Source organism: Bos mutus, chromosome 20 (genome assembly GCF_027580195.1).
Source record: "Bos mutus isolate GX-2022 chromosome 20, NWIPB_WYAK_1.1, whole genome shotgun sequence".
Classification (NCBI taxonomy): domain Eukaryota; kingdom Metazoa; phylum Chordata; class Mammalia; order Artiodactyla; family Bovidae; genus Bos; species Bos mutus.
Genome location: NC_091636.1, coordinates 41,353,727 through 41,381,595, shown reverse-complemented (window position 1 = coordinate 41,381,595; position 27,869 = coordinate 41,353,727). Strand labels below are relative to the sequence as shown.

Sequence of the window (27,869 nt, the reverse complement as noted above, 5' to 3'; positions counted from 1 at the left end):
GGACACAACTTAGTGACTAACACAGTCCCACCCTGGCCCCAATTACAAGACCTTCAAAGAAGCGGATTAGTCATTACAAGTCAAGTCTTTCAATAAATTGAATGTGACAGTAAACAATAACAAAAGAAACCATGGGTTCATATTTAGAATACTTCTCTGAAGCATGTTAATTTCTCAGAAGGATTCATTAAGATTTGAACCCAAATAAATGAATATTTTTTATCCAGAGGAAAAAAAGCAAATATGAACAATTTTTCTTGAGTGGTAATATGCCTGGTCACTGATACCACCTGAGAACACCATTCCAGAAATTCTGACATTACCCAGAAGGGTACCCAGATGTGACGTTGGCATCTATTATGGAGTGAACCAGAATGGAGAGGAGATGGGGAGGAATAGACATCAGTCCCTTTCAGCTTCTACTCCCTTTGGCTTCTCTGTCCCTGGTTTGGTCTGTGCAGTTAGCAAACATCTTGAGGCATACAGCATTTTTTACTTTCAGGAAGAGGGACTGTTCCATCCGCTCACTTCTTTCGTCGACTTATTACAAGTGATGAAAGCCTTACTCTTGGATTTTGCATCAAGGTGGCTCAGTGGGTTCATACTTTGCCAGGCTCTTTGCTCCAGACGTTTTACACTATTAGATAAGAGGGGAAAACCAAAAAGCCTCAACCAAGCTCACACACTTGAGAGGCACATTGTCAGGGACCACAAACACAGCAGAGACTCTGGTGTGGACAGCATGCTGAACGCTACCCTGGGGTCATCTCCTGGCTTCCCTCACCTCCTCACCCTGGTTCCATATTCACCACCCACAGGTGTTGAAGATTATTCCGACTTTGATCAGAATGCAGCTTTCTTTTGCCTTTTTTCTTATTGTCTTCAGTTAATTTTGAAGAGGAGCTTTGAGTAGAGATGTGCTTTCTCTGCCATCTTCAGAAGTTTACTACCTTGCTTTTTGTCCAGTGATATGATCTGCAGGAGTTGTGCTGACTTTCTGTGGCCTCTGGAGGGCGCTGTGAGAGATTTAGAGTCAGGAAACAGCTCTGGTCTTGACACTTCAACACGTGCAGATCTTGGAGAGCTCTTGAGGACGATCTAGCTTCGCTGATGCTGTGCTAACCTTTTCGGAGAGGCAACACTTAGCCTGGCAGTCGGTCTCTAACACACTTGTATCCACAAACAACCAACTAGAGCAAGAAAAAATTTGACTAAATTAAAATTTTGGTGATATATCCCAGAATGCAGGAGAGTCTCATTCTTTTTTTTTTTTTCCACTTTTCAATTTTATTTTATTTTTAAACTTTACAATATTGTATTAGTTTTGCCAAATATCGAAATGAATCCACCACAGGTATACGTGTGTTCCCCATCCTGAACCCTCCTCCCTCCTCCCTCCCCATACTATCCCTCTGGGTCGTCCCAGTGCACCAGCCCCAAGCATCCAGTATCGTGCATTGAACCTGGACTGGCAACTCGTTTCATACATGATATTATACATGTTTCAATGCATTCTCCCAAATCTTCCCACCCTCTCCCTCTCCCACAGAGTCCATAAGACTGATCTATACATCAGTGTCTCTTTTGCTGTCTCGTACACAGGGTTATTGTTACCATCTTTCTAAATTCCATATATATGCGTTAGTATGCTGTATTGGTGTTTTTCTTTCTGGCTTACTTCACTCTGTATAATAGGCTCCAGTTTCATCCATCTCATTAGAACTGATTTAAATGTATTCTTCTTAATGGCTGAGTAATACTCCATTGTGTATATGTACCACAGCTTTCTTATCCATTCATCTGCTGATGGACATCTAGGTTGCTTCCATGTCCTGGCTATTATAAACAGTGCTGTGATGAACATTGGGGTACACGTGTCTCTTTCCCTTCTGGTTTCCTCAGTGTGTATGCCCAGCAGTGGGATTGCTGGATCATAAGGCAGTTCTATTTCCAGTTTTTTAAGGAATCTCCACACTGTTCTCCATAGTGGCTGTACTAGTTTGCATTCCCACCAACAGTGTAAGAGGGTTCCCTTTTCTCCACACCCTCTCCAGCATTCTTAAATATTTTCTTTGCTCCAATAAGCTATTTAAATATCTGAGCAGTATTTCTAGTTCACCATCCCATTTCCCAGAAGCAGCACAGAGATCATTTCCCAGACCACATGTTCCTGTTTTGGTGAGAAAGCCTAATCATCACTTCTCTCTGGTGACCAGCGTCTAAGTGTATATATGCTTGAAACTTGCCCATGAAGTAAACATCCCAGCCCCCCAAAGTTCTGCTGGATATTCTAGTGTCAGCTTAGGTTTGAATGAACCTCTTTAGAGTGGTGTAAAAATGCTTGGGATTACTCTTTAGAACTCATACTAAACATTGTTTTTTTAAACATTGGTTTCTTTTCCCAGCAAAACAAAGAGGTGGTTTTCTCTTTCAACATTTTCACTTTCTCTGTTGCAGCCAGCCTGGTTATTATTAAATTCTTTTTCTGTTGCTGAGCTTGAGAACACCTTGAATTGATGGATTATAAATCAATTACTTCAAGGGAAACCTAGCAACACAGCTCTTTAAAATGATGCTGAATCATATCTAGCATGTGGGCAAAGAAAGTCGAAGGAAGTCAAAATTCAGAATAATTAGCCCAGATAATTTTAAAATCTTTATTCCAAGGTACCTTTCAATTGATGCTTAAAACACAGGAACATCTTCTGTTATTTAAACCTAGGACTCAGTTACTAAGAATGTTCTAGTCCCAGTGAGTTGACAGTTTTATATGTACTTTCCATTTTTCAAAATACTTTGTGCTTTTTAACTACCAGTTCATTCACTGTACCTAAAATCCAATGAGCTGAACATGGTGGGTTGAGGGGGTGTAAAACTTATGGCTTCAGTGTGCTCTTATCCTGTCTTGGCACCTGTACTTCTGCTACTGACAACACGGGCTTTGCTCAATTGTAGACTGAGAAAACTAAAGAAATCCTTTCATGATTGAGTTATGTGCTATGATCAGATTTGGGAACACACCATCTGCTGCTGAGAATGGCTTCTCAGTGTCCCTTGTCCCTGCCCCCATCCTGGTTCATGAGACCTTCCCAGTGGTCCTACAGCTGTAAGATGGACCCTTGAAACTGCATAAGCACCACCCAGGAGGAATGCAGGGTATTTGAGATGGGCCCTGGTCCCAACACTGTGTGGAAGCACCTAACCATCAGGGTGAGCAATGACGAGCTCCGCAGTACTGTGGGGGGATGTGTTCAAAACTTCCTTACTCTGGCACAGGAAATATATTGGTTTCTGTTTCTTTTCACCAGAACAAAGAAGATATTTGCTTCATAGTCTTGAATAAAAAAGAAGGCTCAGGTCTGGGATTCAGTGTGGCAGGAGGGACAGATGTGCAGCCAAAATCAATTGTGGTAAGTGACAGTGTCGGGATGCTGTCGGGTCAGTCCTGCAGCAGCCTGAGAACTTAATCAGCACAGAATTCATAGCAGTCGGTTCAAAGAATGCGGGGCGGGGCGGAGGGGGGTGTCCCGTCACCAAACCAAAGTGGGGAAAGTGGTACGGAACGTTTTCGTTGACAAACACAGGCGCTTCTGACACACAGCGAGTGACCTACGATGATGCTACACATACAGTTGTCCACATCCTCATATTCACCTAACCCTTTCACTGGTTTAAGATGGACCTTAGAACTAATGGACCAAAGCTTTCATTTGCTTATAAATCAGTTCTTTCTCAAGATTACATTTTATATCACTCAAGAAGCCTCTGAAATCATTAGGGAGGTTAGCTTCCTTGGGCGAGACCCGGTTCTGTTCATCTTTTTTCTTATTGCCCCATGGAGCACCAGTATTCTCGCCTTGAGAATCCCATGGACAGAGGAGCCAGTCCATGGGGTCACAAAAGAGCTGGACATGACTAAAGTGATTGGGCATGCACATGGAGCACCAAGGCCCATTTTAGACGCTAGCAAGAATAAGAGTGAAACTGTATTGAGGTGCTGCTGCTGTTATTATTAATCCTGTTTCTCACATGGAATGTTTTCGGTAAACCGAGTGTTGGTATCGCATGGAAAACTTGCCGTCAGAAACTTATTTGGCTCTGCCCTCTCCTCGTCGCAGGTCCACAGGGTGTTTTCTCAGGGGGCGGCTTCTCAGGAAGGGACTGTGAGCCGAGGGGATTTCCTGCTGTCCCTCAACGGTGCCTCACTGGCTGGCTTAGCCCACGGGGACGTGCTGAAGGCTCTGCACCAGGCACAGCTGCACAAAGATGTCCTCATGGTCATCAAGAAAGGGAGTGATCAGCCCAGGCCCTCCAGCCGGCAGGAGCCTCCCACAGCCAACGGGAAGGGCTTGGTGTCCAGAAAGACCAGCCCCCTGGAGCCTGGAACAGGTAAGAAATCAGTTCAGCAACTGCAGTGGCCTGAGCTATTTGTGATGGTTTTGGCAAGAACAGCACTGATTCCTCTGAACAAGAAACTCTTCCTGTCCAGATGCCTCCGCAGTGTTGGGCGTGTTCGTAGCCTTCCCTCTGCTCCACTGTCTTGCTCTTATTCTTCTAGAAAACCGAAGCCCTTCCCAGTACCGGCAAATACCTTACTTATCAGATCATGTCATGCTCAACCTTTGCCCTTGTACTGTCTCAGCTGTTTGGTGTACTTTGTGTTTTTCTCTTTTGGGCCACATGGCTTGTGAGATCTTAGTTCTCTGACCAGGGATTGAACCCTGGCTCTGGGAGTGAAAGCGCTCAGTCTTAACCACTGGACCACCAGGGAATTCCTTGTTTGGTGTATTTTCAGTGGAATCCTGGAAACTTAAGCTGTCAAAGGAAACCACCGGGCACTCGGTCCTAATAGCTTTCAGAGTTTGTAAGACTCAGGAACTCAGATACAGAAGGCTGTCCTGAAATTTATAATCATTAAGTATTCCTATAGCAGCTTCAGGGCATCTGGCCTTGAACCAGCTTTAATAGAGTTACCAAACTACACGCACATTCAGGGCATAAATTTATTTCTTCGTATTCCTATTCTTCAAGATCCCCCTGCCCAGGGCTCTACCAGATCTGATATGCTTTACCCATGATAAGGTGATTATGCCTTATCAAGCACTGACTGCAGCCCACTCGGGCTTGATGTTAGAGGTGCCTAGGAAGCTTTTTTAAATCCTGATGCCAGGAAATCCCCAGGTCAATTAAGTCCAACTCTGAGGGTGAGTGTGGGGTGAGGGATAGGGTCCCAGTATCTTTTTACAGTTCCCAGGTGATTCCAGTATGGGCTCGTTTTCCTGTTTAACTGAAAGTAAAATGACCTATTGAAAAACGGTGCCCCTCCCACTGTAAGTTTCTTTCAGACCATGTGGAGTGGCCTTCTTTAAACCACAGGAATGGCCGTTATATTCAAAGGTGGTGATGCTACCTTGGTCTCAACCCCAAGTGGACAGTTTAATCTGTTTGTGGTCCTTCCCCTGCCTCCCAAGCAGTTAAGTGCCCTTTCCACTCAACTCAAGACATCCTTCACTGGTACAGTATAGAAGGGAAATAAAAGGCAAATTTACAATCTGTATTCAGACCCCCGAGATAGACCTCAGCCAGGCCTCTCCAAACTAGCACACAAAGTAGGCACAGGCTTGTTGCTATGGAGCAGGCATCACCACGGAAACGCTCTCCCCACAGTGGAGCCAGGAGATGGCAATGAAGACAGCTAGTGTGTGACACAGACAGACAACCAGAAGCAGGGGTACCCCTCACAGAAGGAGGACGGAAGCGCCACGTCTCACATGAGGCCTGGCATTTGGGTATCACAGGTTGTCAGAACCAGACTGTGATGTTCAGCTGCCAAGGCTGGCAGGAAATCGAATCTGATTCCCGAAGCGTGACTTCAGTCTACCCTGAGCTGTGCACTGACCGTAGGGATTTCTGCCTGGGCAACAGTGCCTTGTCTGTGCTTGCAGAAGGTGCTCAGGCAAGCAGAGGGGTGGGGACGGCAGAAGCACAGCTCCAGGTGTGGGGAGACCAACCTTAGCATTGGTGGACAGGACTCGAGAGTGCTCGGGGAACAGCCAGGCCTCAGGTCACTGTCATCAGCAGGGAGAAGCACGGCTGCGCACGAGGCTCTGTGTGTGGAAGTGCTGAAGACCTCGGCCGGGCTGGGCCTGAGTCTGGATGGAGGGAAGTCATCCATGTCTGGAGATGGGCCCCTGCTCGTCAAAAGAGTGTACAAAGGTAATCTAGAAAACCCAGTCCTCGGCCCAGAGCCTGTTTTCTCTATGTGCATGTCAGTGCTTTCCATCTGGAAATCAAATTTGTTTTTAAAAATTTACCATGTTTTTAATGCTGACATCCAGGGTTTACTGCATCAGCTCTGTCGTGAGCATTTCACATGTTGCTCATCCACATGACAGTTATATAGCATGGATACTGTTAGCATCCGGGTTTTACAAAAGAAGAAACTGAGCCACCGAGAAGTTACACAGACACCTAAGGTCACACCGATGTAAGTGGCCAAACCCAGCTTGAACCCAGGCTGTCTGCTCCAGTGTCTGTGCCCCCAGCCTCAAGGCTGTATCCCTGACTCCATGTTCCTGTCTTCGTGTTCTTACTTACCACTAGCTGTATGGATGTGAATACAGCAAGCTAAGTGATGCCATCAGAACTGCCAGTCAGGGGTACTTAACATTGGTCAAGGTCATATGCATTTAAAATCGCAAATGCTGAATTTCAAGAAAGTCATATGTGAGCCAGTAGATATCACTGAAATAGTTGGGAGACAGGAGGTCTCTTCATGAACTCAGTGTATTTTATCTCTTGGACAGTTCTCAAAATTCTCTCTCTAGGTCCCAGAGCTGAGCAGTTATATTATTAATATAATTATACTAATGATGTTTATATAAACCCACATATGCTATTTTATATGTAATATTTTACATTACAATACTGATTTCATATATACAATATATATTTATATTGATATTGTTAATATACTTATTCAGCTCAGGAATCTGAAGAGATTCTAGGGATTGCCCATGATCACAAAATGAATTATTATTCAAGTGCATGAAGAAATTTCATATTTACCAATGATTCTAACAATATCTACTGCTCCCATCTTCCTTTCTTGCAGTCTATCACACGCCCAAACTGTAAATAGTGGTGGCCAGAAACAGGCTGTTTGCTCACGGTCCCTGGGGCAAGCAGAGGACAGGCACAGATCAGGAGCCGAGCCTCTGCCGTGTGGTGTCTAGACGCTCGGTACCAGGGCAAGGGGAAACACTGCACCTGTTAACTTGACAGCAGTGGGTCACAGAGAGCCAAGTTCAGGAAAACGTGAGTTTGACTCTCAAGAGCACTCCTAAGCAAGAGCTCTAAACAAAAGGATACAGAGTACGTGAGGAAATTGTCAACAGACACGATAAACAGGAACGTCCATCAAAAAACTGGGGCAGAAAAATATTATCCATGAAAAAAGACAGGGTATTCAAAAGAAGCAGGCAGATACATTAAAATACACACAAAAACCCATTAGCAGAAAGAAAGTCTGAAAGTATTTAAGTATTCAAAGAAAGTATTTAAATTAATGAACAGAATTAAACATATACTAAATCCTTAAGGAGAGAATTTATAAAAATCAAGGAAGAAACTTTAAAAACTGCAGCACAAGGAAATAAAGAGATAAAAATTACAAAAGGGTATTGAGCGATAAGGGAGAATGACAAATGCCAGATAAAGCAAAAGAAATATTTGGAGAAGTCATGACTGTTGAAAAACAACAGTATTCAGGCATAAGAAAACCTAAAAAAGCACACAGCAAATTTGCAGCTGGCTCACTACAATCAGACGGGCAGCACCAATGAAGAGGAAGACGATGGAATAACAAACGGACTGAGCCTAAAACAGCAAAATGGTGATGTTTAGGACACGCACAGTGAAGGGTGACCGTGATCAGTCACAGGACATGAAGCTTCTGCCAGCCAAGAAGCTCACCCCTCAATAAGGTGTTTTTGGCCTGTGAGCCAAAAGACCAGGGGCCAGATAAAGCAGCACCCGGGTGGAGACCGGGAAGCCAGGCCCAGAAATCCCATGGCATCTGCAGCATCGGAATGGAAAAGCAGCCCCGGGAGAGATGAGTGCCCTTGAGATCTCCTTCTTAGCAGAGCAAAGACGATGTCCCGGTATCTTCCTGGCCTCTGTCTAGCATCAGGCTAGAAATCCATGAACACTGTGTAAGTGGATAGAGAGAAAGGGAAAGATGCGCCTGTTCCACAGATAAGCCTTGCCAGTGCTCTTGTGTACAAGCCTGCAGATTTATTCCTGGGAAAAGGCATTCAAGAATTTCTGAATATTATACTGCTCCCTCCTCTTGAATGTTTCTTTGTTCAGGCTTAGCACTCTACCCAAAGATTTTTTCTTACCTTTATTTTACTTAAAAATTTAATGGATACAGGTTTTCTGTTTATCTTGGTTTCCTGTGCCTTTCAGCCCAAACACTAAAATACAGCAATATTCAATTTCTTATATCAATCTAATACAAAAAAACTCTTTGAATAATAAATGAATTAAATATTGTATTTCCCAAAAGCTCTCTTGAAGGTCAGGGATTTTATTGATGAAAAAAAAATCAGTAATTACTTGTAACCTCTTGTGTGAAGCATCAGCCATCGAGGTAGAACATCATCACTACTACTGTCTGGGCTGCTTTACAAAAAAATTTTTTTGCTATGTTTGGGCTGCTTTTAAAATGTTTCTCTTTTCATCACTTTACCAAGAATATCAGTAACACAATAAGACAAGATTAGAGGTATGAAGACTGGAAATACAGGAATGTACTTTGTCATTATTGGCAAATTATATGTTCTTCCTTCCTCACTGGAAAAAAGCTAAGAGAATCAAATGTCAAGCCAATATAAACAGTTCAGCAAGATTGCAGAATTCACAATCAATATACAAAAAAAGCAACAGAATTTCCTGTATATCAACAATAACCATTGTTTTAAAATCCTAATAGGATTACATAAATATCATACAAAAAGTATATAATTTATATTACACACATATATATTATACACATACATAAAATGTTTAACTTCTAAATAGCAAAAAGTTTCATAAAAATCTAAGCAACTAGAAGATATTTGCAATGTATTTACATCAACAAAAGGCTAATTCCAGAATATATTAATAACTATAATTCAATAATAAATACAAAATATAGGGAAATCTGGGTAAATGAAATGAACAGAAAATAGACAAAAGTTAAAACCTAAATAGTCGACAAATAGAGGGAAGGATACTCAAACTAATATTAGTTATTGGGTGAAAATTATAACTACTAGGAATCATCTTTTTAAAATCAAGTTGGCCATAAATAAGAAATCTCATAATACGATATGTTGGCAAGATGTAGGGAAGGAGAACACTCATACTTTTCTTTCAAAAGTGTATCTAATGGTACCTCTCTCTGGGGAAGAATTTGGCAGTGCTTGCTAAACTGGAAACTATGAAACAGTTTAAATTTCTGTCTGTAGCAAAATGATGAGTAAAATACATTACATCCATAAAAAGGAAAACTGTGCAGCAATTCAAGAAGCAAGTAGGATCTATATCCATTAACCAGGACCAGCTCAAAAACCATGCTGAACGAGAAAAACAGCTAGATGTGCTTTCAGTCCTGTAAGCTACCAATGCGCAGTAACAACTGAAAGCCGCCTGAAAGTGTGCTACACAAAAACTATGCAAGACGTTTTTGGGGAAAAAGCATAAAACTATTCTAAAAGATACTTTCTTAAAACCTCGATGAATAGACACACCCTGATCAAATTAGAATTCTCTTTGGCCTCAGGTCACAGAAAACCCAAAACAACAATGGTTTAAACAAGAAGGTTTACTTCTCTCTCGTGTATAAGAAGTCCAAAAGCTGGCACAACCTCTGATGTGCACAGCACTGAGGGGTTCATCAAGGACTTCATCTGCTTCATCTCATTAGATTCTTGTAAAAACCTAGTGAGGGAACAAGATAGGTTAACATCATTTTGCAGATGAGAAAAATGAAATTTTAAGAAACCTTAACCTGCTTGAAGTCACAGACTTGAGACCAAACCAATGTGACTGCCTACAGCCCCTAACTCACAGCCTTCTGTTGGTTGGAATCCATATATCCTTAGAGTCAGATGAACACCCAGAAAATTTATGGTTCCAGATAACCTGCTTGGGGCCTTTAGTTAATATTCCTACAACAGGAACTATGCCAACACCGTGTTGATTGGGTCTGTTAGACATCAGTGCTTTGAGACTTCCAAAAATGTGTATCTTGAGAAATCAATGATTAGGACTAACTCAGTCTCCTTGTTCTTTGTAGGCCTGGCATCGGTGAGGGCTCATCTCTTTTCCGATAACAGTATCTGTCATTAACAACATAAAGTGTTTTGTCCTCAAGTGGGTTGCATTTGAACTTCCTTTCTTCCGGCTATATTTTTATTATTTTGTCTTTATAATCAACTATCATTTCAAATAATAAAGATGATTTTCAAAAATCTAGGACAAAAAGATCTATCTGCTCAGTGTTTTGAGATCCAGTTAAACATTTGAGAAAATTCTTTTCAAACTTAGGTATTTTTCTCTTTCAATGTCCTTTCTTCCATGCATTTCTTCTTTAATATGATTGTTTTAGATGTTTATGTGCAAGAGTATATAGAAGGGGATGCAAACCCTGTCTTTTCCAAAGCTCATCAACTTGCCATAACAGAGCTTCATGTAGAAATATGTTAAGCTTTCTTAAGTAAAAAGTATCTCTGCGGGTCACTGATGAGTATATAATTCTCATTAATTCTCAGCATGTTGGATATATCAGCCAATATCTATTAAGAAGTAGAAGCTGAACTTGTTTTTTATTGGTCATTTGGATTTCTGGTGGGTTGATTATTGATCTGGAGATCTTTAGCCCAGCTGAACAGTAACCCCCATTCTATTTGTTGACTAAATACAATGAAAATATCTTCCCCTAGTCAGTTGATTATGTTTAAGGGAAGAGGGGTTACAGATTTGAATTTTTTTATGTGGCCACATTTCTTTTTCTAAGTATATGTTTTGTGTGTCTTAAGAAAAATTTCCTTCTAAGATTAAAGGCAGGCACATGGTTTAGAGATTTTTCTCGCTAAAGTTTTTAGTTTACTTGGAATTTATTCTAGATATTATGAAAGTTCCCTGCTATCATTCTGTATTTATTCTCACAGGTGGTGCAGCTGAGCAAGCAGGAACAATAGAAGCTGGAGATGAAATCCTTGCCATTAACGGGAAATCTCTAGTGGGGCTGATGCATTTCGATGCCTGGAATATCATGAAGGCTGTCCCAGAGGGACCTGTGCAGTTAGTAATTAGAAAGCACAGGAATTCTTCATGCAGCAAGCACTGGTAGTGGCACTAACAGTGCTTGTTACTTTTTTTTCTTTTTTAACCTGGAATCTCCTTTTCTCAATTCCTTTCTTCGGCAAATCAGAATGACTTCTCTAAACCATGGGCTCCTGAAACAACAGAGCAGCACTGGTGCAGGGAAGACTATCAAACTCCCCAGCTTTTTTTGCTCACACGTGAAGCAGCAGCCATGGAGCTGAAATCCTAAGCCTTCTGCCTGGATCACTTAGGCTGGGAGGGTCCACTTCGTTCCAGTGCCTGTCCCCTCCTGTCATGTTTCCTAATGGGGACACAGGATGTGGCATGCCCTTCTTTACTTGAAACATTTAGTGAGACCTCCAAATCCTTCCTCCCACCTATCCCAACATAGTCAATCCTGGCAATTAGGGATCTAACAAAGTCTGAGGGCAACACAGCTGTCACAACTAAAAGGACTAGTTTTATATAATTTTGTAAGTAAATGACAGAATGCTTTTAGGCACATTCAGTGGAAGGAGCTAAGGGTCTGTTATCCTGAGAAGAAAAACATGACCCTTGAACAAAGAGAATCAGTTATGACCTAATGGTTAGGTTGGCTCAGGAATTATCCAAAAATGAAAAAGCAAAATACAGAAAGTGGTATTTTAGTGAGTGTAATGTGCAACATATGGCTGCATAGTTTAATTGGTGGTTATTGATCACCATGAAGTATTGATCATGATCTAAAGTGTACGTCGTAAGGCAATTTTACAGGAATGCAGTTTGGATAAACTGTACTAAATAGCCATGAACTTAGCTGCTTAGAATGAGCAGAAAGTTCCAGCTCTGAAAGCACCTTACATCCAGTTTGAAACTTGTCTTGAATAAATGCTGAAATTCAAGACTGGTCAATGAAAGAGCAGGCAAAAATACCATTGTCACTGAGTTTCCATTTTTATATTTTATGTACTCTCCAACCACTAATTTAAGCTAAATTTTTAGAAATCAATTATCTTTTTTAGTATCCTTGGATTGTAATCCAAGTAGAGGAGCTTAAAATAATCCTTTTAGAGGACTTTTTTTTTTTAACTTTTTTCCCCTTTCTCAATAAGCTTAAGAAATGTAACATTTCTAACCATTGGATCAATTTTCCTGACCTTGACCTGAGTAATGACATAGCTCTGCAGTGACTGAAGTTTTTGCTCTTTTTGTTTTGCTGTTTTGCAAATTCTCTTTTGCCAAAACTGTTTCCCAGCAGAACACAGTTGTGACTCACGCTTGCTTGTGACACTCATTCCAGCTGCTCTTCCTTCTGAAGCACCAGCTTCTTTGTAGTAACTGTTTCCATTCGATGTTGCTGTTCCTGGTCACCAAAAGGGCCTGCCTCTCCTCGTACTGTACCTTTTCTTAACGATCCAGACCCTCGTCAGCTTCATTTACTAAAATGTAATCAGAAGATGGAGAACGAGGGGGAGTCAGTCTTTCAAGGTAAAGGGGCAGAATTGGGTGGTCACAGGCCACATGCTCAGGTGGCACAAACCAGCTTACTGAGTGCTGAGAATACGGGTGAAGCTGCATACCTGCATGCATGGTGACGCCAAGGTTTTATGTGGGCGATTTCTTTAATTAACCTATTTCTGAGTGACTGATCCCAGTAAACCTCTGTGGTGCTGGCCCAGGGAGGTTCTCAGATGGGATTGAGTTATCTGGCTGGTGTGAGCCCAGATTCCTCATTTTTAAACAGGTTATACAAAAGGGAATGTAGTTCACGAGTTTGCTAGAAAGACCTGATTAATTTAGCTTCTACTTTTCACTACTACAGTTCCAGGTAGGATACTATAGAAAGTCAGTGCAAGGTGCATGCTAGATTGTTTTTAAGTCTCTGGGGTCAGATTTGTGGCTTCTGCTTTCTTGCCTAAATGAGAGATGATTTGAAGTCCACGCTGAAAATTTTTTGTCTCTACTCTTCTAGCTGTGCCTGCATAGAAATGCACAGTCCGTGTGACAGGAGCTTCTGAAGCAACGAAACAGTCTCTCCTCCTAAGAGTTCCTAACCCTCGTAACTAAAAAGTGTGAGGGTAGCCCTCTGGTTCACTGAACCATATTCAAGTCATCAGCTGTTTCTAGTGGACCTCACCAGAAGGCTCCCCTTGGAATTCGACAATTAGAATTTGAGGAAGCAAAAGCTAAACTTTGACCCTAAGATAGAAAGATATTTACTTGTTGTCAGTGTCCAAGGCATGACTTGTATTTCTAATTAGTCTAATAAATTCCCACACTTCCTGATGTGAACACTAATGGTATTGTCCTACTAAAACTTCCATTGTTTTGGTTTTTTTAGCTGGTCAGTCAGTCATCCAATAAGCTATGATGGTAATTTTGTTACAGTGTGTATATCGTAGTTGCAAGGATATACCGTGAAGGTTGAAGTAAGTTGGGTTTCATTTCTATCCTCCCATACACAGTTCATTTAATTTTAGGGTTGACTTAATTGGCACCACACCTGTTGTATGATATTATACATTATCCTTTATTTATGTAAAATAAAATGCCTTATATATTATGAAAGAGTAAGTGCAATAATACAAAATAGCCTGTACATTTTTAAAATGTTGTCGCCAAGTTATGTAAATCCACATCTCTATAAACAACCTTTTTAAAGTAATTTTAAGAAAATAAACACTGTTTACTACTTGTTTGTGTTTTTAGTTTTGCATCTATAGAATAACATTTTACAACATGAAGATAAATACGGATGACCTGAATGGGTAAGAGGAACAGGCAAAAGAAGTCAAATCCCTCTTCTTCCGTGGTCACACCTAGGATATGACACACACTCAAATCCATTCCACCTCTGAAATCAATAAATCACACAGCTCACACCTTTACAACCTCCTGGAGCTTACTCCCCTGCTTCTCCAATTTCAACAGGCCTCTAATCCCTAGTGTGCACGCTAAGTCACTTCAGTTGTGACCAACTCTTTGTGACCCTATGGACTGTAGCCTGCCAGGCTCCTCTGGCCATGGGATTCTCCAGGTAAGGATACTGGAATGCACTGCCATGCCCTCCTCCAGGGGATCTTCCTAACCCAGGGATCAAACCCAGGTCTCCTACATTGCAGACAGATTCTTTACCACTGAGCCACCAGGCAGGGAAGCGCCACCTGGGAGGCCCCTAACCAACTGTCAGTTTTCTCATCTTCAGAAACCATTCCCCCTGCATTCCTTCTTCTCTGTTTAGACTACCCTATGGTAGAACACAACAATCTCCATCCAGCTCACTAGGTGCACAGTGCCTTCACCCAGGTTAATCCAGGATCCTTTCAACCAGCCAGCCTCTTGGTGCCTACGTGCCAATTCCTAGAGGAAAATCTCACAACTGAACAGTATGATGATGCTGCAAATCAGGGTTTCGGCCTCAACTGGATGCTATTTGCAGTTGTTTTTCCTTGTTAGTTTTTTCTCTCCTTCACAATGAGTACATTATTCATTTTTCCTAAAACCCTACCCATTTTCTACCCGCTCCCCAGAAATACTTGGGTGATCTAGGATCTTACTTTAGAGTGAAATTAAAAGCATCTACTTTATTTTAGGCGCTTTTGGTTTTCAGATGCAGACACCAAACTGGAGTAGCCCAAGGAAGCAGGCAAGATGGCATCTCACAGAAATCCCAGAATAGGACTCAGCATATGACCTGGCCTCAGTGACCGGAGGAACTCAGGGGTCACGGGTCCTCACTCAGTGCCCCCACTGGTAGGGTTCCACTGCTATTTGCAGATCTGCTTCTCATCCCTCCACCAGCTGGCAGCTGTATCCTCAATTCTTCACACCATTTATTTAGAAACTGGTGAATGCTATTTTGTAATAATTTTGGCCCCACTCTGTATCACCGAATTGTGGACGTACAGGCTCCCTGCTGCCTGTCCAATTTTCCACATAGCCTCCAAAATCAGTCCACTGCTACACTTGGTAGAGCTTCTTCCTGGGGGAGAGTTTTAACACAGTATAGAAATAGCCACAAACCCATTCTATGAAAGTCGAAGGCTACACACCATGCACGATAAAGGGAGACCAAAATGACAATGAAACGGGATACAACTCTCTCTGAAGAAGAAAGAAAGGTTATGAAATGAGTTCTGAAGAATGTAAAGAATGTCAACAAAGCCTTTAACTTGAAGAAAGGGGATTACAGATGGTGAGCCCCAGAAAGGTCAGAAAGCACCCTGAATTGAAGCCATTTCCACTCCGCAGAATGGCAGGGAAGGGGAGGCTGAAGACGTTGAGTCTCATTTTGATTTTCCCAGGCACCCCGTGAGCCTCAGCGGGTCACAGGAGTTAACGGGGGAGGAATGGTCTGCTCTCAGGGGAGCCCCTACCACACAGGTTCCTGCAAGGAAAGGGCTCAACTGATCCACTCAGCCTCTGCTCGCCCAAGCCCATAAAGGCCACACCCTCCCTCTTGATCCCCTCAAAGCAGCTGAGGTAGCTCTGAATAAAGATTAAAATCAGCTGGTATCCAACTTTCTCATCCTAAGGGAGGAACTGAACAATGCTTAAACACAGAGCGCTGAAATACCAACTATTGACCAAATGTCAGGCTTCAATAGAACCCTCCCTCCTCCATTAAACAGCCTCTTATGAAAGAACCAGGAAAGTTGGAGGGAGGGTGTTAAAACTATGCAATAGGCAGATTAAAGAATGTAATTTGGAGGATTACCTTGGGAATCAGAAGAAAATTATAAACACAAACTGTTTTATATTCTCAATTCACTCAAAGAGAATGAGGCTACTAAGAAGCACAAGACCAAAAAAGAGAAGATCAAAGGAGATCTGGCAGAACTAAGAACATAAACTGAGAGCACCTTCACAAACCCAAAGTCATACAAGCAGCATCAAATCAACTTATACAAGTCAGTGACACTGAAGGTGAATTTAACTTGAAAAATGCTTAGAATACAATGAAAATGGACAAAAAATTTATAAATGTTAGCCAATAGACTCTAATTATAAAGTAATATAATAAATACCAAGTTTTAGTGATGTTAACTCAGGAATGCATGAATGATTTAAAATTAAGAAATTAATAAACAGTAGGACACACAAATCTTTTGAAAGACATTTTTTTTAAAGTCTGCTTCAAACTCTTAATGGAAAACTCCAGAATCATTCCCATTAGAGTCAGGAATACACACAAAAAGATGTCCACTGTTATTATTATTGAATAACAACATTCTGGGGCTCCCCAAGTAGCTCAAACAGTAAAGAATCTGCCTGCAATGTGGGAGACCTGGGTTCAATCCCTGGGTTGAGAAGATCCCCTGGAAGAGGGCATGCCAACCCACTTCAGTATTCTTGCCTGGAAAATTCCAGGGACAGAGGAACCTGGTGGGCTACAGTCCATGGAGTCACAAAGAATTGAACACGACTGAGCAACACTATACTACTAACAACATTCTAGAGATACAAGCCAATACAATTAGACAGTTTTTTAAGAGGTATAAATAGTAGGAACAAAAATACACAGTTTGCATAGATGTATCTCAGTACATGTAAGCACAAACACATCAATTTAAAAACTATTAGAATTCAGCAAAATTGGCTACAAAAATCATCCAACAAAACATGACAAACAGCAATGAAACAACTGACAAAGGATTAATTTCCAAAATATACAAGCAGCTCATACAACTCAATACCAGAAAAACAAACAACCCAATCAAAAAGTGGGGAAGAGACCTAAACAGACATTTCTCCAAAGAAAACATACAGATGGCTAACGAACATGAAAAGATGCTCAATATCGCTTATTATTAGAAAAATGCAAATCAAAACTACAATGAGATATCACTTCACACCAGTCAGAATGGCCATCATCAAGAAGTCTACAAACAATAAATGCTGGAGAGGGTGTGGAGAAAAGGGAGCCCTCTTGCACTTTTGGTGGAAATTTAAATTGATACAGCCACTATGGAAGACGGTATGGAGATTATTAAAAAAACTAGGAATAAAACCACCATATTACCTAGCAACCCCACTCCGAGGCATATACCCTGAGGAAACCAAAATTGAAAATGACACATGTATCCCAATGTTCATTGCAGCACTATTTACAATAGCTAGACCATGGAAGCAACCTAGATGTCCATCAACAGATGAACGGATAAAAGTGGTATATACACATAATGGAATATTAGTCATAAAAAGGAACACATTTGAGTCAGCCCTAATGAGGTGGATGAACCTAGAGCCTATTATACAGAGTGAAGTAAGTCAGAAAGAGAAACATAAATATTATTAACGCACATATATGAAATCTAGAAAGATGGTACCAAAGAACTTATTTGCAGGGCAGCAATGGAGAAACAGACATAGAGAACAGACTTATGGACGTGGGGGTGGGGGGGAGGAGGAGAGGGTAAGATGTATGGAGAGAGTAACATGGAAACTTAAATTACCATATGTAACACAGATAGCCAATGGGAATTTGCTGTATGTCTCTGGGAACTCAAACAGGAGCTCTGTACCAACCTAGGGAGTGGGACAGGGAGAGAGATGAGAGGGAGGTTCAAGAAGGAGGAGACAAACGTATACCTATGGCTGATTCATGCTGAGGTGTGACAGAAAACAACAAAATTGTGTAAAGCAATTACCTTTTAATTTAAAAATAAAAAAGCATAATAACTTCAGCACTAGCCCTATTTACACCACCATCAGAAAGCTACTATAATTAAAACAGTCTCCTCTTCCAAAGACAGCCAAACCACTGGAATAAAGATCATGTGCAAGGAAAGAACAGGACATGTGACAGCCCCAAGCTACACACCCCAGCCCCGCACCCTAACCCATGATCAACAGGGAAGCTCAGAGGACCAGCTGGATAATGGCCCCTGAAACTTGACTAGTTTTTTCACTTTGAAAAATGATCAGCCTGGGATGTCCCTGGTGGTCTAGTGGCTAAGACTCCACGCTCCCAATGTAGGGAGCCTGAGTTCAAACCCTGGCAAGGAAACTAGACCCCACATACGGCAACTAACAGTTTGTATGATGCAACTAAAGATCCCTTGTGTTGTGCAAATAAATAAACTACAATTTTTAAAAAACTGATTAGCCAATGCCCCATACTGAGGAGAAACTACTGGGAACAGATCAAAATTGAATAGAAAAAGAATAGAGAAAAAAAAAAGAAGGTCCAGACAAAGGCGGGTAGAGTAGCAGAACCAGATCTCAGAAAGCAAGCTGCCATGTTTCTTTAAGTTGAAGAGAGAAGGAAGTCTAGACAATAAACACAGAAAAGCTATGCTGTCCTGCATCTCCCTTCTAAAATAGGCAAAGTAAAATATAAATATGGGTAATAGAAAATAATCTAGGTCAAATCCCACACAAAGTTATCATAAGAAAAGAAAAAGCATTAGGAGCCAATATAATCCCTACAGCTAAACAAAGGCACACCAGAAAGACATACCTAGGGAACCAATGAAAAATATCTCACAATACATCACGGAAATGACACAAAACATGAATGAAAGATATCAACAGAAATTAGAAAAATTCAGAAACTGGTTATTAAAACTTGGGAAAAAATTAATTTCAGAAAAGACCAGAAGAATCATTCACAGTGAATAAATAAGATGTCTTAAGAGAAACAAGATAAAAAGGGTGAAACATTTAAAGGTTAAGTAATAAAGAATGCAAGCAGGGATTTCCCTGGTGGTCTGGTGGTTAAGACTCTGTGCTTCCAAGGCAGGGGGCGTAGGTTCGATCCCTCATCAGGGAACTAAGATCTCACGTGTTACTCAGCCAAAAAATAAAAATAGAAATTAAAAAAAAAAAACAAAACAGCAACATGACCCAGAAAAAAGTAGGAATCTCCAAAGAAGAAAGCCTAAACAAGGGAGTAAAACAATTACTAAAACTTTAATTTTCCTGAATTTAAGAATAAAAAAAGATTTGATGCTATGTATTGAGAGAACACACCATGTACTTGCAAATACTGATCCAGAATAACTAACACTAAAACATACTGTAGTAATATTACCAGCAAAATATCAAGGGGGAAAAGATCCTGTGGGCTTTCGGCAAAAAGAACAAGGCATTCATGAGAGAAAAAGAAAATCATGTTACAACCAGACACTGACAATGACGCTTTATGCCAAAAAGAACATACTTAAGATACTAAAAAAAAAAAAAACTGTGCCTCAACCATTTTATCCAAAGTGACTTTCAAATAAAAGGCTACAGATAAACTGTCATCAGCATACAAAAACCCAGAGTATACTATTCTCACAAGCCCTTCCAGAAGAATCTACTAACAAAAGAGCAAGACAAGCAAGATGACTGGATAGACATAAGGAATGGTGGTGAGCATTAAGAATGTATTTACTTGAAGACTTAAGAGTTTATTAAAAGGGAGAGATTAGTGTATATAATGACTATGTTCTTACAAAACAGATACAGCATAACTACAAAAAGTAGAGGCACTGAACTGTACACTTAAGTATGACTGAAATGGTAAATTTTATGCTACAGGTATTTTACCACAATAAAAAAGGAAAACATAAAGCTGTCCACAAGTTTACATTGATATTTGTGATTGAAAATTCAGTTCAGTTTAGTTCAGTCACTCAGCTGTGTCCGACTCTTTGCAACCCCATGAACTGCAGCACACCAGGCCTCCCTGTCCATCACCAACTCCCAGAGTCCACCCAAATCCAAGTCCATTGTGTCGGTGATGCCATCCAACCATCTCATTCTCTGCCGTCCCCTTCTCCTCCTGCCCTCAATCTTTCCCAACATCAGGGTCTTTTAAAATGAGTCAGCTCTTTGCATCAGGTGGCCCAAGTATTGGAGTTTCAGCTTCAACATCAGTCCTTCCAATGAACACCCAGGACTGGTCTCCTTTAGGATGGACTGGTTGGATCTCCTTGCAGTCCAAGAGACTCTCAAGAGTCTTCTCCAACACCACAGCTCAAAAGCATCAATTCTTCGGCATTCAGCTTTCTTTATAGTCCAACTCTCACATCCATACATGACCACTGGAAAAACCATAGCCTTGACTAGATGGACCTTTGTTGGCAAAGTAATGTCTCTGCTTTTTAATATGCTATCTAGGTTGGTCATAACTTTCCTTCCAAGGAGTAAGCCTCTTTTAATTTCAAGGCTGCAGTCACCCTCTGCAGTGATTTTGGAGCCCAAGAAAATAAAGTCTCACTGTTTCCGTTGTTTCCCCATGTATTTGCCATGAAGTGATGAGACGAGATGCCATGATCTTTGTTTTTTGAATGTTTTAAGCCAGCTTTTTCACTGTCCTCTTTCATCAAGAGGGTCTTTACTCTTCACTTTCTGCCGTAAGTGTGGTGTCATCTGCATATTTGTTATTGATATTTCTCCTGCAATCTTGAGTCCAGCCTGTGCTTCATCCAGCCCAGCATTTCTCATGTTGTACTCTGCATTTAAGTTACATAAACAGGGTGACAATACACATCCCTGACATACTCCTTTCCCGATTTGAAACCAGTCTGTTGTTCCATGTCTAGATCTGTTGTTTCTTGACCTGCATACAGATTTCTAAGGTGGTCTGGTATTCCCATCTCTTGGAAGAATTTTCCACAGTTTGTTGTTATCTACATAGTCAAAGGTTTTGGCGTAATTAATAAAGCAGAAGTAGATGTTTTTCTGGAACTCTCTTGCTTTTACCATGATCCAACAGATGTTGACAATTTGATCTCTGGTTCCTCTGCCTTTTCTAAAACCAGCTTGAACATATGGAAGTTCACGGGTCATGTACTGTGAAGCCTCACTTGGAGAATTTTGAACATTACTTGGCTAGTGTGTGAGATGCGTGCAATTGTGTGGTAGTTTGAACATTCTTTGGCATTGCCCTTCTTTGGAATTGGAATGAAAACTGACCTTTTCCAAATTTGCTGACAAAACGTGGTCCACTGGAAAAGGGAATGGCAAACACCTTCAGTATTCTTGCCTTGAGAACCCCATGAATAGTATGAAACGACAAAGAGAAAAGACACTGAAAGGTGAACTCCCCAGGTGGGGAGGTGCTCAATATGCTACTGGAGAAGAGTGGAGAAATAACTCCAGAAAGAATGAAGAGGCGGAGCCAAACGAAAATGCCCAGTTGTGGATGTGACTGGTGATGGAAGTCAAGTCCAATGCTATAAAGAACAATACTGCATAGGAACCTGGAATGTTCAGTCCATGAATCAAGGTAAATTCAGTTCAGTCACTCAGTAGTGTCCGACTCTTTGCAAAAGTAAAAGAGTAAATTAGAAGTGGTCAAACAGGAGATGGCAAGAGTGAACACTGACATTTTAGGAATCAGTGAACTAAAATGGACTGGAATGGGTGAATTTAATTCAGATGACCATTATATCTACTACTGTGGGCAAGAATTCCTTAGAAGAAATGGAGTAGCCCTCATAGTCAACAACAGAGTCCGAAATGCAGTACTTGGGTACAATCTCAAAAATGACAGAATGATCTATGTTCATTTCCAAGGCAAACCATTCAGTATCACAGTAATCCAAGTCTATGCCCCAACCAGTAATGCTGAAGAAGCTGAAGCTGAATGGTTCTATGAAGTCCTAGGGGTCAGGAAGGCTGTAATTGGGAGGAAGCCTTGAACAGCTTCTGGAGAGCTGGCAAGGTTCTATCTCCTGGCTGCAGTGACGGTTGCAAACACACTGCCTTAAAATAATCCATTAGCCTATACATTTGCTTATGACATTTTTCATATATAATTTAATCGTATAAAATTAAATGTTTACCTATACATATACTCAAAAATCAAAATACATTACGTATTTCTGTGAGTTTTATATTGGTTTCATTTAATACCTCCCAGGCGGCACTAGTGGTAAAGAAGCTGCCTGCCAATGCAGAAGACATAAGAGACATAGGTTCAACCCCTGCATCAGGAAGATCCCCTGGAGGATGGCATGGCAACCCACTCCAATATTCTTGCCTGGAGAATCCCATGCACAGAGGAGCCTAATGGGCTACACTGTATGGGGTCACAAAGAGTTAGACATAACTGAAGCAACTTAGCACACACTCCAAATTTTCCCGAAATATATATATAAGAAGTGAAATCAAGTGAAGTCACTCAGTCATGTCTGACTCTTTGTGACCCCATGGACTGTAGACTACCAGTCTTCTCAGTCCATGGAATCTTCCAGGCAAGAATACTGGAATGGGTTGCCATTTCCTTCTCCAGGGGATCTCCTGACCCAGGAATTGAACCCGGGTCTCCTGCACTGCAGGCAGATGTTTTACTGTCTGAGCCACAAGGGAAGCCATATATGCGTATATATATATCCCCAAACCTAATACCATGCTGATCTCTTTAGTATGATAAAGTCTCCACAGATTCCATGCTTGAGTACTGCACCTAACACTTTACTAAATGGTTAAGAAAAAAAAAAAAAAATTACCATATATAGCAACTCCAAACACTGGGGAAAATATATCACAGACACAGGGGGTTAATATCCATAAAACATGGAAAGTCCTGTAAACCTGGTGAACCAATATATAAAAATATCAATATCCTAAATTATAAAAACAAATAACATGAACAGGTAACTCACAGGAAAAGAACACAAATTACCAATAAAGGTTGTAAATAATAATAAACCCTCAACAATTAAAATAATTTGACCATTCTCCTCTACTATTACCTTGGCAAAGACCAGGATTAATGATGATACCCTCTACAGCATTAGCTAGGGTGTAGGGAAACCCACATTCACATTATTTGAAGTGGAAATTAACAAAGATCTTAGAAAATTTAACTTTATCTTTTACATTTCGAGTAAACTCACGTCTGTTAATTCCTCCCATGGAAATAAAATATAAAAATATGTACAAAAATATTGTTTACAATACTGTTGTAACAGTAAATATGAGAATAATCCAAACATCCATTAATGGGAGAAGTTATACATGAAGCCAAAAATGACTAAAAAGAAAGATGTGTGCTTATTCTTAAAGTTCTCCATAATGTAAGTGCAAAAGGTAAACTGCACACCAGTATATTATGCTAGTGGGAATTATGGCACACAACTGCTCTGCAGGAGTGAATGCCTACATATTCTAACACTGGGCTGAGGAAGTGTGGATATCAATTTAACTTTACCATCTATACCTCTCTCAACAGTAGCCTGAAAGGTTATAAACATTAATACCCCTACTTGATGCTATTAAAGACTATGCGACATTTGCACAGAACTTACAAGAGCCAGGGATATCACTCTGGGACCCAGTGGGCTGTGATGAACTGGAAATTACCTCCAGCTTTCAGTTATCTTGTTCTAGATAAAAGCGAAATGGAACAATGTTATCTGACAGCCTATGTGTTCATATTTAAGATGGAGGCCATTGAGACGGGATTAAACATCATAAAAGTAAATATCTCACAGACTTATGAATGGTGGCTTCCACGTTCCTGGGCTAAGAGTAGCCGTGCGTGGCAGTCATGGGTCCTTGTCATCATCAGGCTGGACATCATCACTCACTGGTCCTATGTTGCCACTGAATTGCACACCAGCCGCTCTCGCTTTCCTTCAGGTGGTGGCCAAATTCAAAGGTTTGTCCTAGTGTTCACAAATAATGGGAAGAACTGAGTAGGAGAACGCATCAGAGGTTGCAAGCCAATCCTGGTTCATTCAGCAGGCCAGGGCTTTCTGGCCAACTGACATTCGACGATGATGCCTTCTTCTGAGAACATACAGTCAACTTTTTCATCCCAGAAAGATTAACCTATGTAAGTTATACCAGGATATCAGAATAAAGTAGGGATATCCATTTATCAGTCTTTTGTGCCACCATGAGATCTTCCTACATGCCCACTATTCTCGTTTTGTTTCTGTTAGAGAAAGAAGCCCCCTCCCAGTCCCAAAACAAGAAAGGAAAAATTACAGTTGAATGCAATTATGTTTTCCATTACTTCAGGATTAAAAAGCTCAAACACTTACCAGATAATGTGAGACTGGGCAACCCCTCCTCTCCAAGCCTGCTCTTCATTAAATGAAGACAGTTACTGCAGTTTGGGGAGGTCAAAACAAGATATAAAATCCCTCACTAGGCATAGAGCATGCATTGTTTCCTTTCTCCTTTTTGTTACAGCACTGTTGTAGATCAGGTTATTATAAGGAACACTCAGTAATTAAATAACATATGAAGAAGTCAAAATGCAGCAGATTCTTTGCACAATAGATCTCTATTTAAGTTTCATTATATTAAAACTCTCTGCCTAATTCTTGGATCTGAAGGCTTTTTAACAAGTGGCATAAACCCGTGGACACACTGCACCTTCCACACAGAACATCATCCCTGGAGTCGCACTGATCCTGCTTAGAGAGAGCTGGAAGCAGCAGCCTTCCATAGAAGAACTGAGCTCTAGATGACACCCTCTCCTCTGGAGACACAAATACTGAAGTTGTGGGCACACACAGGTAGAACTGAGGGGCACTCTGCCCTGAAACAAACACTGATGGAAGTACGGGTGAGGCCCTTTCCTCCTTGCTTGAGAATACAGATGATGCTGCGGAAGTCAAGAATACCTCAGAAACATCCAGTACCTCACTTCTAAAATCTTTTCAGGAGAAAAACTGTAAATGTTCACCTAAAAAGAAATTCCAGGACATGGTTTAAGTTTCAAGTATCCATTTTATGGGAATAAATTAATACTTTCTATACTTAATCACCACCAATAATATCATTTGGAGGTAAAAGAGGTTATTTTAATGGACAGAAAAATCTGACTTTTTTCATGAATTAAAATAGGGACTGGTAAACCATTGCTCATGGCCAGCTGCCTGTTTTTGTAAATGAAGCTTTACTGGACTACAGCCTCACCCATTTATCTGTACTGTCAATGGCAACTTTCACTCAGACAGAGTAGCTGCAACACTACATGTATATGGTCACAAAGCCTAAAATATCAGTATTTACTATCTGAACCAATAAGAAAAAGTTTGCCAACCCCTTTGTAGAAATACTGCCACGCTACACTAAGGCTAAGTAAAACTTCATCAGAAAGAACACTAAGACCACAAAAATCAGAATACAAAAATACAAATAACATGCTTGCTCTGATTCAGGCACTTTCAAGATCATAGTTTATTTATTACTTCAGATAAAAAGATAGTATACATATTAGGGAATCCCTTAAAACTCAACTCTAGAGTTATACACCATCTAGTACTTTTGCATTGAAGGTTAACCAAAAAAATCTCTAAACACCTGAAAGCCCCACTAGTAACATGAACTATGGTAATAAAAAATTTGACATTTAATTTGTTCAATATATACTATTTACATTATGAAACCAATAGTGATCCAATAAACAGTGATAAAAGTAAAAATAAACTTTAAAAAGCAAAGGTTTATATTCTTAGAATGTGCTAATTATCATAATTGTATATAAAAATTAAAACATAGCAGAGCTTTCTGTTACAAAATTCTTAATCATCTGAGTTGTAGTCATTACTTGCTAACGATTTACATGCAACATCTGCTAGTACTGACATTTGATTGTTTTTCCCCCAAGAAAGTGTGAGTAGATATTGAAGAGCAGACATTAATTTACCTGTGGACAGAAAAAGATAAAACTGTACTCAAGATTAGTACTGGTCACAAGCCTCTTCTCTATAGAAATGACAAAAATAGTAAGACCAAAAAAAAAAAAAAATCCAAAAAGGAGATGCATAGGCAAAGAGTACCATGAATGGCACAGCTCAAAAAATGCTGGGACCAATGAAGCCATACATCTTTTCTCTCCTTAATGATGAGAGGTCTATCTTGCCACCAAATTATAATGACTGTAGCAAGTAAGGGGCACCAGGTGTACAACCAATTAAATCCTGCAAAATACTAAGATGGGCAGGGGTGGCCAGAAGAAGGAACAATTTATATATACTTCAAACTATATACAGCATAACTGGAATGCAGCTCATCCCAAACTGGCTGTGTGAAACAACTGGACCTTTATGACTTAATAATTAAAATTATAACAAGTGTAATAATACAATAGATTTACATGGGAAGCAAAATCAAGGGGCACTTTATATTATTTACTGTGTATTTCAATTTAAAAATAATTTGCTAAGTATACATCTCAACTGAGGTCTATGTATAAAATGTCCCAATAGATACAGATATTTACCTTTGGTGAGTTAAAGGCCATTTTGTGACTTCTGTCTGAATTGCAGGCAGAACACTAGATGGACACGCACATACGGGAAAAACTCAGCCTGAGGTAATCCAAAAGATGTGCAGGCGAGGAGACTGGTGGTACTTTGAAAGTCAAAGCACACCAGAAACCCGAAACGGGGAACAGTGAGGATGGCAACAAGGAATGGAATGCCAATATGGCAGTAAAACTTTTTTCAAAACAGAAAGAGGAAGGCCTCTCGTACCAGCAGAATCCTGCATACATACACAAAAGAAAAAGCCACCCACCATTTCAGGAAACAAAAGCCAATTACAGTGTGGGAAGTACAAACTGCAGAAACCCAGAAGTCCATAGAAGAAAATCGACTGGTTCCCGTGAGAGAAGGGGGACGCGTGGTTCGGGGCAGGGTCACTTGGTGAAGGCGGCCACCACCGCCCACAGCACCTCGTTGGTCCCGGCCTTCAGACACTCCACCTCAGGGTCCAAGTCCAGGAGCTGCCGCACCCGCTTGGTGGCCACGTCGTACTGCTCGTCCAGCAGGGGCGCGAACGCGTTCTCCAGGACGTCCGAGGCGTGGGCCAGGTAGAGGAGGGCCAGCAGACGCTTGTCCATGCGGTGAGGGTCGTTCACCCACTTGTCGAGAACGGCTTCCTGCACCTTCTTGATGAGGCGCTGCTTAATGCTGTTGTTGGTGAGGGGGTGTGTCGTCATGTCAAAGAGGAGGAAGTTCTGTTTCTCTGTCGTCAGTACGCCCTTTTCCACCAGGTTTTTAGCTAATCGTTCCCGCACGTTTCTTAACTGATAATGCAATTTTAATGGATTCCACGTCTCACCTAAACAAAAGATTCCAGAAGTTAGAAAGGATAGCTATTAGCTGCTAATTTTATTAAACTCTGAATTATTAAAATGCACAGTAACATCTGACATTTTTTCCTCCAGAGAAACAGAAGAAAATTCAGTTGTTTTCTTGCTAACTAAACCATGAACCCCTTGAGGGCCAAGGCCTTTGGTTTCTAAGCACCTGGCAAATGATTTTCAGGCACAACAGTTACTCAAAAGACCAAACTGAAAGCAGTCTCCTAACCAGTTCCCCTAATGTGGAAATAAGCCAAATATTAAATTATGTTTGCCTTCTCTCTAGCTATTGTCAAAAAGCAGCCAATAGCAAACTATGAACTTTCTTTCCTATTAAACACCAATCTGCAACAAAGAGAGAAAAGAGTTAAAAAGTTTCCTGATGAATATGTCATTCCTGAAGCTGCTACATATACCTGGCCTATAAAGCTATGAAAGCTTATTGTTGCTGCTGCTAAGTCGCTTCAGTCGT

The 27,869-nt window shown here is 40.8% G+C and overlaps 2 protein-coding genes across 2 annotated transcripts in view; one reads left to right on the top strand and one right to left on the bottom strand.

Moving 5' to 3' along the window:
- PDZD2 (PDZ domain containing 2) overlaps positions 1–14,047 on the top strand; it is a 412,595-nt gene extending 398,548 nt beyond the window's left edge. Inside the window, 4 exon segments of the mRNA XM_070357681.1 lie at positions 3,309–3,410; positions 4,119–4,389; positions 6,082–6,216; positions 11,220–14,047. Of these exon segments, the coding sequence (XP_070213782.1) occupies positions 3,309–3,410; positions 4,119–4,389; positions 6,082–6,216; positions 11,220–11,401 (690 nt within the window). The 3' untranslated portion in view covers positions 11,402–14,047.
- An 11,412-nt stretch (positions 14,048–25,459) lies between these two features.
- The window catches only part of GOLPH3 (golgi phosphoprotein 3), a 52,163-nt gene continuing 49,753 nt past the window's right edge, over positions 25,460–27,869 (bottom strand). The window contains exon 4 of the mRNA XM_070357680.1: positions 25,460–27,375. Within this exon, the coding sequence (XP_070213781.1) occupies positions 26,951–27,375 (425 nt within the window). The 3' untranslated portion in view covers positions 25,460–26,950. The remainder of the gene's footprint in view (positions 27,376–27,869) is intronic.